The 13,203-nt window shown below is 37.4% G+C and overlaps 1 protein-coding gene across 1 annotated transcript in view; it reads right to left on the reverse strand.

Annotated features, from left to right (window-relative positions):
* LOC134608770 (dynein axonemal heavy chain 5-like) overlaps positions 1-13,203 on the reverse strand; it is a 315,738-nt gene that overhangs the window by 235,500 nt on the left and 67,035 nt on the right. Inside the window, exons 21-29 of the mRNA XM_063451865.1 lie at positions 12,158-12,309; positions 10,103-10,310; positions 6,838-6,925; positions 3,928-4,051; positions 3,228-3,394; positions 2,835-2,927; positions 1,814-2,011; positions 631-711; positions 110-514 (exon numbers count right to left, since the gene is read on the reverse strand). Coding sequence (XP_063307935.1) covers positions 110-514; positions 631-711; positions 1,814-2,011; positions 2,835-2,927; positions 3,228-3,394; positions 3,928-4,051; positions 6,838-6,925; positions 10,103-10,310; positions 12,158-12,309 — 1,516 coding nt within the window. The remainder of the gene's footprint in view (positions 1-109; positions 515-630; positions 712-1,813; positions 2,012-2,834; positions 2,928-3,227; positions 3,395-3,927; positions 4,052-6,837; positions 6,926-10,102; positions 10,311-12,157; positions 12,310-13,203) is intronic.

A 13,203-nucleotide genomic window follows, 5' to 3' on the forward strand; every position in this document is an offset into this window, starting at 1 on the left:
TAGATTACTAGAGGTAATTGATGTATGAATCGAACCATGGACTGATGCTTATGATTTATATATTTTTTTTCTGTGGACACTTATAATAGTAGCTAATAAAACATGTTACCTGTGAATTAAGATTTTTCCAAGCATAGGCCAACCCATCCACTCGCTCTGCATTGCCATCTTGGAACAGTAACTCATATTTGAGTAGAAGACCGTATGATTCTTCAATTGGTCCAATCATCATGTCAATTTTAATCTCCGAATCCCTAATCTCTTTCAGAGCATCCATAGATCCACGCACATCGTCAAGGTCATCAATTGGTCTGTTCAATCTTTTGCTAAGATTATCAATAAAGGAATAAATCTCATCCATATCCATGGCAGCTTTTTTATTTAAGGCAGAGCCGATAACCCTCTTCCACCGACGACATTCCTGTACTAATGCCATTTTCAGAAAATCAGTGGAAAAATCTACTGATCCCACAATGCAATGAGCAGGAAGTTCATTTATTTGGGTTTCCAGGTCCTGTATATGCGGAGAGAAAGAGGAATTAGTGTCTTAATGGGAGCATTATTTCAGGTGGATGAATTTGTCAAATGTAATGAAATCAAAGTTAAACAATTTTTTTTTTTTGTGCTTACCGAGTAATAATTCAACTGACTTCGAAATTCAGACATTACTGGGTTTGTGTCCAAAAATTCCTTCACCTTTTCCTCAACATCCTATAAACAATGTGTGAAAGATTTAGGTTTTGATTCCTTAACAAGTAAGTATAATGCAAGTGTAAATAATATGATCACTAAAGTGTGAATTGTTGGGGTTTTAAAGTAAAATAAAAAAAAATAAAAAATTACATGGCGGAACATGAAGTCCACTTTGTATAACGAACAGTTCACAGTTTAGTGAATAAACACACATGTGTTGCTACTTTTTTAATAAACTACAATATATATCACATTTGAAAATGGCATGTCAATAGATCACAATTTTTTTTTTTAATTTGTAACAGTCCGTAAAAATCTTTACTCCTTAGGAAAAAAATATATGTAGAAGGCATTTAACAAAATAATTCTCCTCTCATGGGCTCCTACATCAAGAATAGCTCTCAGCGGTTATTAAGCTACAGAGTTAACCATAGATTACTAGCGTGTTACTATATTTTCATTTTGTTTCTTTGACTACTCTAATGTCAGCCTAAATAATATGCCTCATTCAATCTTATTGCCCTTAGCTGACATAACTTGAATCAGCCTGTTTATAAATTCAAAAATGTGCTGTCTTATCGCATACCACGGTTTTATACATCTTGCAATACCTGTACTTGCTGTCGTGCCATAACAACTTGTATGTCAAACTTTTGCACAATAAAAAATAAAGAATGATATAAAATTAAAAAAAATCCCACCCACCCTCCCCACTCTAGAATATCAACAAAAGACATCAACAAAAATAAAAACTTGTGTTTGTGGGTGATGATAAGGAAAAACACCTACAGCTCAAAGAAATACAGCTTAGGGAAACAAATAAAATAAAAATGTGTTTTTGATTTACAATTTAACGTTCTAGATTCAGCAACTGTTATACTGCTTGATAATAAAGATGGCAGTAAAACATGCAAATAGTGGATATTTATCACTGTACACCATATGGCGATCTTAAAGATGCGCTATATTTTGTGTCATAGCATAATGCATAATTTCTATATCTAAAACTAATTTATAAATCAATGTTATTGCTTACTATACAGTTTGTTTGTTAGAATTATAGGATTCATGGCTCGTAAAAAAGATGCTTCCGGTTGCTATTCTAGAACTCAAATTTTACCTGATTCCAAATTCCAGAAAAGGTAGTAAAACTGTTAAGAACATCAGTTGCATCTTCTTTCAGGGACAAAACAATTGTACTGAGCTGGATGACAACTTTTCCCACATCTTTATGCTCACTGATTTGTTTATCCAAAGGTTTCAGAACTACCATTTTCGTCATTTCATCACCCAAATCTCTAGCAGCATTCTGTTCCAACTAGGAGAATGAAAGGAAAGAGCGTGTTCATATTAATCTCATTTGAGGTGCAGTTGTCCAGAGATGTGCCATAGATTCTAAATAGAAAAGTAAAACCAGTATCCAGAATAATCCTGGGTGAGAAGGGTCGATATCTAAATATAAAATAGCAGTATAATATATATTACAGATAATTACTAGATAATATATAGTACAAGAAAAGATCATCAAAAAGACTTACACCTCATAGGACTATGTGTTGTGATTTACACCAAATATATGAAAATGTAACATGTCCCAAAAAGAGTCAAAACACAAACATTGAAGGCAATATACATTGAAGATTAAAATTGGATACACCTTTCTGTATTTTTTTAAATTTGGATATATAATATTCTGCAACTAAAATCTAACTTGGTTTATTAGAGCCTTATAGACATTAAAAGTATTCTTTTTTTTTTTTTTTACATTTGGAACTCCCTTAGGAATGGAGTTCAAGGTCTCTTAATTTGTGGTGTACGTTGTTGCATGATAACACGTGGCTGGGAAATCTGGTGTTTCCACCTATAGTAACGTAAACTCTACTTGCTTCAGTTACCTAATTTTTGTTGTTTTTTGTAGAAACTAGTATTATTCAAGACAGCAAAGGTTGTACTTCTGTTTTGCTATATTGAACATCTGTGAGGATATCAGTTTGTCAGTGTCTTTTTGGAAGCAATGTGAACCTGCAAACATGATCATCACTCTATCTGTTAAAAAACACACTGCATGGCTCCCATATCATGTTATCCATTTACTCCTATATCATGTTATCCATTTATTTATTACAGATTTTGTGCTGTACCTGCTGTTGTTTGTGATGAAGATGTGCAAATTTCCACAAAGGGATATCCTTGGTTGCCGAAAGAATAATATTAATAGCCTTGTTCACAGCACTCTGGAGAAAAAATACATACAATTATTTTATAAACTACTGCAAGTTGTGTTTTGCTTGCTTTAACTAGTGAGGGCCACAGGGAATTATCTCTGTCTATGGAGGATCCTGCGGGCTCATTGGATATTTCTTAGACCTCAATGCTGTACTCTTACACATGCATGGGAGTACAGCAGTGACGTTGGAAGAAGTTGCCCTCGAGGTGCAGGTTCAGGTAAGTAAATCTCATTTTTACATGCCCCCACGGCCACCTGACTCCCAGCGGCAGTGTCACCGTAACTGTCGAACAAAATGCTTTCTTACTTGTATATCATCCAAACTTGGCCTCATAACAACATTTGGGATGGCAAGGTGAATTTCAGCTCTAAAAAGAGGAGTGGAGGCATGATCCCTGGCTAGTTTTGTTGTCTGGTACTTGGTGCTTACAGTATGCAAGCGGCGCTTTAATGCATCTAACGAGACCTTGGTACCTGAAATGAAAAAGTTAACACAAGGATTTCATAGTGAAAATTCCTATTGAAAAGCAGCTTATCACTATTACTTAACCTTGAAACTTACATAAATTGACATTTCATAAATTGTAATGGTTTTGACAAACACAGAAAGAAATATAAATCCACAATTAACTATTTAATAAGGCGCTTGACAATGTAGCCCTGGGCTGTAGAAATTCACTCCTGTTAAGTGTGTCATAGTGGTAGTGTAGGACTTGAAATTCTGAGACCTAACAATGGTTTAGGTTCATTAAAGGAACACGTCATTTACGGTAGATGCAGATATTTGCTTGCAAGTCATTTATCACTATCTAAACCCTGTGTAGATTTACCCTTGATAGCATGTGACTATGCAGATGTAATGACAGCTGTTATATTAATCTTAATTGGAAAATATTATCTAAGATAACAGTGGTTTGAATGTTTCAGGTGTATATATAATAATCGCTTGAAGGCAGCACAGAGCATTGAGTATACCATTACAGAAGACAATGCATAAAAGAACCTACATTTGACCAGAGAATCAGTGTTTTTCTGACACAGATGGCCGATCACATTATAGTAACTGCAGGACAAACATTCTTGGCAACGAGTCTTTTGCTTTGCGTCAAGGTGTGCGCAATCAAACGAGTCCTATAATATCAGGAACAACAAGAGGCACAATAGGATGAAGACCTTTTTACCATATACACCCATAACCCTTAAATAAGTACGATTTTGAAATGCTTATTGTGTTTTATCATTATTTTTTATTAGATTCACAAATAAGGAACTAGTAAGGTTTTGCTTTAAACAGAATGGCCAATCATTATCTTAGAATTGCGTCAAGAAACATTCTCTACAACAAGCATGTCAAACTCGCGTCCCTCGAGCCGCGAGTACATGCTTAGTGTTAAACGGAAAAAAGAAGGGACAAAAAAGAGAGTCCCTATAAATGGGGACCTGTAGTGTGTCCAGAGAACCTTTAAACAGGGGGTAACCCTTAAGCTTGAAACAAAAAAATTATAAATCTGAGGAGCACAACAAAAGACCTCTGGGTATGCAAATACATATAGAATAGATTAAAAACACATTTTATTGTAGAACATAAGTTTCAAAGAAAAATAATAATTAAACCTAAATAAATCCCATCACATCTAAATAATAGAGGAGAACTATAAAGTCCTGTAGCTTTAATGGGGATACGGGTTAACCGGTGTTTGATGGTTGCTAAGTAGTGAGCAGTTATACAGTCTAGTAAATAATTAGCTCCAAACCACAAGCACTGTGTCTCCTATAGATAAACAACACATCGTTTTCTCCACATCACAGGTGCCTACACTACTAAAATATGCCCAGCCGGGAGGAGAGGTCATTGGAGGAGCTCTTCCTGCTCCTCACTGCTCCCTCTCGCGTGCGCCATCTGTAGTGATGCCGGGTGCCGGAATATGACATCAGATTCTGGCATCACTAAACTGCATGTGTGAGGGAGCAGTGAGCAGCAGGAAGGAGATCTCCAGATAGAAGATCCCCACTGGACCCCAGGGATAAATACAATGATGTGAGTGTGTGCAAGAATGTGTAAATGTGTGTGTGTGTCTGTCAGTGAGTGTGTGTGTGTCTGTCAGTGAGTGTGTGCAGTGGTGTATCCTGGTTTTGTGCTGCCCTAGGCAGGACAAAAATCAGGCGCCCCCCCTTCTAAATACACACACATTCACTGACAGACACGCATACACTAGCTAACAGACACACTCACTAACAGACACATACAGTCACTAACAGACACGCATACACTCTCACTAACAAACACACACATAGTACACACTCCCTAACAGACACACTCCCTGACATACACATACTCACTAACAGACACACACACACACTAACAGACATACACACACTCACTAACACACACACACACACTAACACACACTCACTAACAGACATACACACACACACACACACATTAACACACTCACTTGTGGGGTTTTTTTTAAATTCACCCCCCGCCCCCCCAGCCTCCTTACCTTTGGGAATGCTGGGGGGGTTCTCCCTTTCCCTGGGGGTCCAGTGGCTGCTGGGCTGCTGGGCGGGCGGCGCTGGCGAGGGAGCACTTTCCCCTGAGCACTCTGCTCAGCTCCCTCATGCAGAGTGATGCCGGGAGCCGGAATATGACGTCAGGGGAAAGTGCTCCCTCGCCAGCGCCACCCGCACAGATTTTTACTTAGCCGCCCACTTGCCTGGACTGTTAGCATTTGGAGGCGGCTTTTTTTGCAACCCCCTGGAAAATGCCGCCCAAGGCAAATGCCTTGTTTGCCTCGCAGCTAATACGTCCCTGAGTATGTGTATGTGAGTGAGTGATTGTGTGTGTATGTCTGTCAATGAGTTTGAGTCTGTGTCAGTGAGTGTGTGTTTCTGTGTGTGTGTGTGTGTGTGTGTGTGTGTCAGTGAGTGTGTGTGTCAGTGTGTGTGTGCCTGTCAGTGAGTGTGTCTGTGTGTGTGTGCCTGTCAGTGAGTGTGTGTGTGTGTGCCTGTCAGTGAGTGTGTGTATGTGTGTCAGTGAGTGTGTGTGTCAGTCAGTGTTGCCATGGCCACGGCTGGACAGTGGTGGACCTGGAGGTGCACAGAGGCACGCAACGCCATGTCCCATTCCAACGTGACATCAACATGATCCACCTTCCCATGGTTTCAAGAAGTAGCTGGAGGATCCGCTTTGGCTCAGGGTGCGGATGGCGCCATTTGGGGTATACCAGAGACCGGACTCTGGAGTCACATACTGGCAGCGGCAATGTGAGTGGAGTCTGTTTGTTGGCTAGAGGGGGGTGCTGGGATTTAGTAGAGGGGGGGATGGGATTTAGTATATGGGGGTACTGGGATTTAATAGAGATGGAACTGGGATTTAGTAGAGGGGGTGCTGTGGTTTAGTAGAGGGGGAAGTAGTTTTTTTTTTATATACTGTCCTTCAAAATAAACCTACGTTTCTATGAAAATTTAAGTTTTGGGTTTTTTTTGCGGCCCACATAAACTTAAAACTTGTTTATTTGGCCCGTGCTAGACTTTGCGTTTGCTTGAACATGCTTGCTCTACAAGGTACACAGTGCTCTATTCAAAAGCCTGTAACACTATTTATGTGACTATGTGTGATGGATTGTGGGAATAGATATGTAAGAAAATAAGCACTGTAATGATCACATCCTTCACCTCGCACAGGGCCAAAAAACTGAAAGTCAAAACTTCTCACAAACAATGAAAAGCTTGAAGAAAACATTAATGGTAAAGTGCCACATATAGTCAACTTTGTGAAGAATTCTTCCTTTAAAAAATAATAATTCATATACAGTAATATTCTATATTTTTATGTTTCCTCCATTGTGCTAAGGAAATACAATGCCATGTTAACAGGGTATCAGCAAAGAATGGACATGCATTCCCATGGTTACCTGTAGACAGTTTCTATCTGTTGGTTTCAGCTTGCTTTTTAGTGCATCAATCATTTCATACAAGCAAAGTTCCACTTGTTTGCTTTGCCTGTAAAACAAAAGGTAGAAAAATTATAAATCTGTAAAAAGCAACAGGAAACGCATTTATCTGCTTAGAGCCATTTGGGACCCTGTAGATTGATTTCTTTCCAGAAGAAGTCAAATCACATACGATAGCAAGACGCATTACAACACCAGACGTCATCCTCTGACACTTAAATCACTAATTACTAAAGCGCATGTAGACATTCATGTGTTCAGCTTTTTAATTTACGTACGCCTTGATTTAATAAGCTTTCCAAATGATTCAGTACTGTTAGAAAAACTTCCCAAATGATTTATCTACAGAAGTCACCATTAAAGTCTATGGGGATTTCTGTTGATGAATACAACAAGCATTACTAAGTCACAGTAGCTAAACTGGCAAATCAGGGAGCGTGGTAACGACATAAGCTATTTGTTTAATTCTTTATTATCATCAAGTGCACAGTCCAATGCATTAAAGACAGAAAACAATGTCAAGCTATTTTTAATCATGAAAAAGACAACTCAATATATGTTATTAATACATACAGTACATGACTTGAATTAATGTTATATTTTGTAATTTATTTTTTTTTAAATAACACAGCATTTGAAATTTGTATCCTGAAGAATTTCTATTAAACAGCTCCAACCTATTACAGAATTAAAATCCCAAAAGTCTCTCCTTTGGTTTGAAGTGATCTCAGGTTGCCAAGGCAACTATATGACTAACACAACTTCAGGACACTATCGTAGTTTGTTCTGAAAATGAATGTCTACTTTCCACTTGTCAGTACCATGACTGCCTATGCATGGTTGAAGCTGTGCCATGTGTTAGCAAGAGTCTTAAATCCCAGGCAGAAAACATCCTATAAGATACTCAATCATTTGAATAAACTGGACAAAACATAATGAAATGATGGATGAGGAAAAACAACACATTACTCATGGCTGGATAATGCATGACAACAGATAGCTACTTGTGATACTCAATACCTCAATTACCTCAATATTTGAAGTAATTCAAATGTTATTGATGCCTTTGAGCTACCACAGGCTCACCACATTAACTAGGTCAGCCCTGTTAATGTATGTCATGGTGACCATTAATAACTCCATGACATGGCAAAGGTGGTGGTCAATAAGTCAGGATCTATGGAGCTTTATTCTATAGCTAAATTTAAACTGCTTCATAATCTTCAAAACTGTATCTACTTTTCTGGTTGACGCCTTTAATAGCAGTGTATATGTAATTCTGAATGTGATTCACAATAAATTCACAATAAAATTTGAATTACAAACAATGAAAGGGGTCCTTATAAGCTCTTTCGAAATATATTTTACCTCATGTTTTTTGTTGTTTAAGCCCTATCAGATTTACTGTGTTGGCCAGGTTAGTATATTATACACAGAGCACATCTAGCTAAAAATGACACATTCTTCTGTGCTAGCTCCAAACAAGATTTGTGACCATGTCACTTAGGCTTTCATTGTACACAGGAGATTCACAATAAAATGCAATAAAGACGATGGAATCCATCAGGCCTAGCTCTAAAGGCATAATTGGACATATTTATAGTATTGAATGCTTAGGTTTATATGAGATATTGCATCCTGAAAGCAAAACAGCTTTTAAAGTGGCACTAACACGTCTCTGGAAATTGCACCAATTTAAAAACCATTGAAAACCTTTCCCAGAGATGCTCAGTATTCTTTTAAATTTACATGAAAAATTAAGCAAATGATATCAAAATCCAGTTGCATTCAATGCACAGCCAGGGCACATATTGCAAATGAGGAGAAACACAAATATCCTTACATTTCTTTTATTTTCCAGGCTAAAATAAAGCCAGCCAGTTAAAGAAAAAGAATAATCGATAAGCATAATAATAAAAATCCTGGGAAGTGATATTTCCCTTTTACGTATAGCAATCATGCCAATTCTATTGGATCAATTTCTTTCCAATTTCAAAAGCTTCATGAGGTCCACGTGAACTTGCACCTCTGCACATTATTACAAATAAAGTTAATCCAAAGACTGTCAACTCAGTTTTGTGATAAGGACTGGACTAGAGTTCCCTACACTCAATTCACATGGAGGTTTTAAATGTAGAAGTGCCCTAGGTAACTGTCATTGGGTTTATTGGATCCATAAGTCAATAAGCAGACATTGAGATACACTTCAATAACACATCACTGAGCAACCTTGTACAGCCCGCAATAGGGGAGTCACATTATATGTTTTAATGTGCATTTATCATGTCACCTTTCACTAGTGTACAATTTCAACTGGAACAAGGAGAATAATAAGTTATAGGTTTAAATCATCTGTATGAGGAGATTGTCTTTTTCATCATAAAGGACAATATTTCCCAAGGACAAAATTGAAGTGGTCTGTCACCAGAAATGACCTTTACATTAATCAATTGAGCACAAATATGGTCTACATACAGGGTTAACAGTTAAGAGGTTTTTTTAGTAACACATTTCAGTCCATATAACAGAATGTGAGAAGCTAATGGAATTTCCGGCCTAGATCGAATCCTCCAATGATTTTCTTGTTTTTACACCTGCTTTAAAGGGGGACAGATGTTTTTGGCTACATTTCCCATAATGCTCTTAAAGCCATAATGCGGGCAAAGCATCATGGGAGATGGTGTCCACAACATCTGGAGTGCTAAAGGTTGCCTACCTATGAGTAGTATAACATGTGTGACTTGTTTCATGCAATACTCTGTTTTCTTTTAAATTCAGTTCCAGTTCAGTACAGGCCCAGCCAGGGCAGACATTGCATTGGGAGAGGACACAGCTTATAACAAAGTGACAGTGAGCTAAGATGGAGGCACGCAGTTCCATCATATTTATAAAAACAGAAGCGTACGTTGACATTTTATTATTTTTTCTGACCTTACAAACACAAATTTTTAATAGAGAGGAAATATCAACATAGTATTAAAAATCCTGGGAAGTGAAGTGTTGCTTATTGAAAATTGAGGCAAAACTGTAAAACTGGAGCAAATACTATGGAAGTCAACGTTTTCCATGGTTATAGGTCCACCTTTAGAATTGCCTCACTTTGATGTTAGTGACAGCTTTATAAGCCTACACTATTTTGCTGTAACATCTTACCAGGAACAATTACGCACATTAGTAAGTGCTAGAAAACAGAGATGTCAGTGCATGACATTTAGTGCAAACCTACATGGACAATGTCTCTGCAGCCTCAGCAATGACCTTTTCTGTCCTCTCCAGAAATGCCGGGACTGCAATAGTATCATTCTCCGGCAGATCTACCAGTGCAGTTTCAGAGATGCCCTGCAGTAATTTCTCAATACGACATTCCAAGGTGTCAGATGCTTCTTTACAAATCTGTTCCACTTGTCTCAGAGAGCTGTAAACATTGGTAATATCTGCAAGAGAAAGAAACAAAGCTAGGGTAATACTTCTATAATGGTGATTATAGCATACATACTTCTCTTGAATGCTCACAAAGTAAATAAATCCATTAACTGTAGTGTTATTATATCCTGCAATATTCTGTTATTTCAAGATGGACAGATAGACCTATATATATTTATCCTTCCATTGTTTATAATTAAAACTATGAAATCTGGCAAATCCTCCTCCAATTCTTCAAAATGGCAAAATCTATGAAAGGCATTTATGGCAGATCAATAAAAAATGGATTTCAACCTGCAATTTTGCGTTAGTTTGTAAAACAAGATCAAACAATTGCTTCTAGATCAATCATTGCAGACATGGTGTGCTAATGATCAGAATCAGAGAGTTGCGTTCAAACAGAACTTATTTGTATATTGAGTAAAAATTTATTTTCAATAAAAAAAGGACAATGTTGATGATGAGATATGCAGTTCCTGAATTCAAGTATATAAAAGAAAAATGGATATACAGAGTATATAAGGATATATCTATGTGCATATAAAATAAACCCAAAAATTGTGTGTACAAACAATATACAACCTGATAAGTCTGAAAACAAACAATCTAGGAAAGAAAAAATACACAATAGTGTAATATGTACAAAAAGAAAAAAATACTTGAATATATGAATTCAAGTATAGACAGCATTCCTGAAACTACTTGCAGTCATGTGTGCACAGTTGCTGTACGGAGTCTCTCATACAAAGCTATGAGAGACATTGTATGGTGTATGGGTGCACCTGTAGCTGCAGCAATAATAAATAGAATGTAGGGAGACAGGAAGATGGGAGTTCCTCACACCATACTTGTGCAAGAAAAATAAAGTTGCCAACATGCTTGGAATTTCTTAGTTCTTTCAATCGTTTTACTAAAAATCTAAATTACAAAATCCCTTATACTTTCACCCTTGATAATAGAGTCAGCTTAAATAAACTGTTTTTGAATCTGATTTCAAGTGGCAAGCAGTTGACCTATGCATAGTTATCTTGGACTGAATGTGCTCTGATTACTAGGGTGAAGAACTACTTTATATTTGAGATAAATTTAACTCATCTTTTGATGACATGTTAATTACAGGTATTCAACAATGGTGGAAGGATAGCAAATCTTGAGAACTGGTTATTCACTACAGCCTGAGGGGCCAAACCAACCAAACCAAATCAAATCCAAACCAACCAGTACTCTATGGGGCCATTCACATTGAAGAATCTGGACATTGTTCACACTATTTAAAATTGTCTGAAATTAAAAAGAATTCTAAATATTTGCCCAGTGTCAGGAGGGAGGATTTGGTACACCTGTTATTTTGGGGAAATGTTCTTTTCTAGCCGCTGAGTGCTCACTATTTTGTAGATATGTCACCACCTGCCGCATGGCAATTGGCGGCGTTAAGAAGGTTTTAAACCTCCCATATATAATATAAGGATCATATGGATCCCCATAGGCTTTTTAAAAACAAATAATTTTAATGTGCTTGCAAGCATTGGCCATCTGCCACATGGCTAAGCACGTAATTAATACTTTAAATTCTTGTTTGCTTGCAAAAAGCAAGTTAATAATAATTTGCCAATGTGCATCTTGCTGGATGCATTTGGTCTATATTCATTATAAAATTGGTACTTTGTACATATTCAGAATCCTACAATATGTATTGACCTTGTTGGGCATTCCTGACCTTACACATTGTCATAGTCATAACATTGAATAGCGTGGTATTTTCTTCACTGACTGGTAAACTCAGAGATTGATTTCCAACTTTGTGTCCCAGAGTTCTGAGCCAAGTGAAAAAAATGAAAGCTACATATCTCCTTCATACATTTGTCAATGTTCAGAGAGGTCCATGAGAGCTGTGTCAAGCCTGGTGACAGGACTTCCTCAATTTCGGTGATAAATGGTGACATCAGAGGCTTCAGCAGTGCAGGAATCCCATTAGAAAATGTCTTGTAGTCAACCAACATATCTTGTAGCCTAGAAACAAACATCGTATTAGCAATATATTGGTTTGTTGAAATATAAATGCTCATAGAGAACTAGACAATAAGATGATGTGCTCTTTAGATTGAATGGTAGCTATTCAAGATTCACTTCACTGATGAAATAAAGCCATTACCAAATCTTTAATTAGTTAGACATATGGATAGATCAGCTAGCAATGTGGCAGTTTCTGCAAGCCATGTTTTTCAATTTCTTTACCATCTAAGTTGCTTTATTAGGATAAATTGATTTATATTAGAGCCCAGGTTCGGACTTACCAACTACCAGTCCAAGAACAATACAGCATTTATATTGCAGAGTGCCATTACTTGCTCTGTGGACACTGCCTACTTCACCATGCACAAGTAATTTTATTATATTATTTTGTTAATCTTGGTCATTGCAGATCTATGCTTTGGAAAGTTGGCTGTTGAGAAACATTATACCCTTCTTCAAACTGTAATATTTACTTTTTTGTACCAGTGATAAAGATAGTTACATAAGTCTCAGAAACTCTGGTCTCCCAACCATCCCAGTTTCGACAGAACAACAATGAATGTTCTGCTGTCCCAACTTTGTTCTCTGGTGTCCTGCTTTTGCGAACCCTGGGATACTCTTGCCAACAAGCATAGTGTTAGTGTGTCATTAGAACCCTGCAGACAGCACCGATACAGTGCTCTCTATATGCTCCACCTTTGAAGGGCCAGTCTACTTGATTGGCAGAGAGCATGATGTGCATTCATGCCAAGGTGTTCTGTCATTACTATGGGCAAAATGCATTCTTTCCAGAGGATTTGCCACCCTTTGGAGGAGTCAGTGACGAGAACTGCATTACTGCTGCACCCCCATTTTTACCCCTCCCAAAAGCTGACAGATAAACTACATCTC

This window comes from Pelobates fuscus, chromosome 4 (genome assembly GCF_036172605.1).
Source record: "Pelobates fuscus isolate aPelFus1 chromosome 4, aPelFus1.pri, whole genome shotgun sequence".
Classification (NCBI taxonomy): Eukaryota; Metazoa; Chordata; class Amphibia; order Anura; family Pelobatidae; genus Pelobates; species Pelobates fuscus.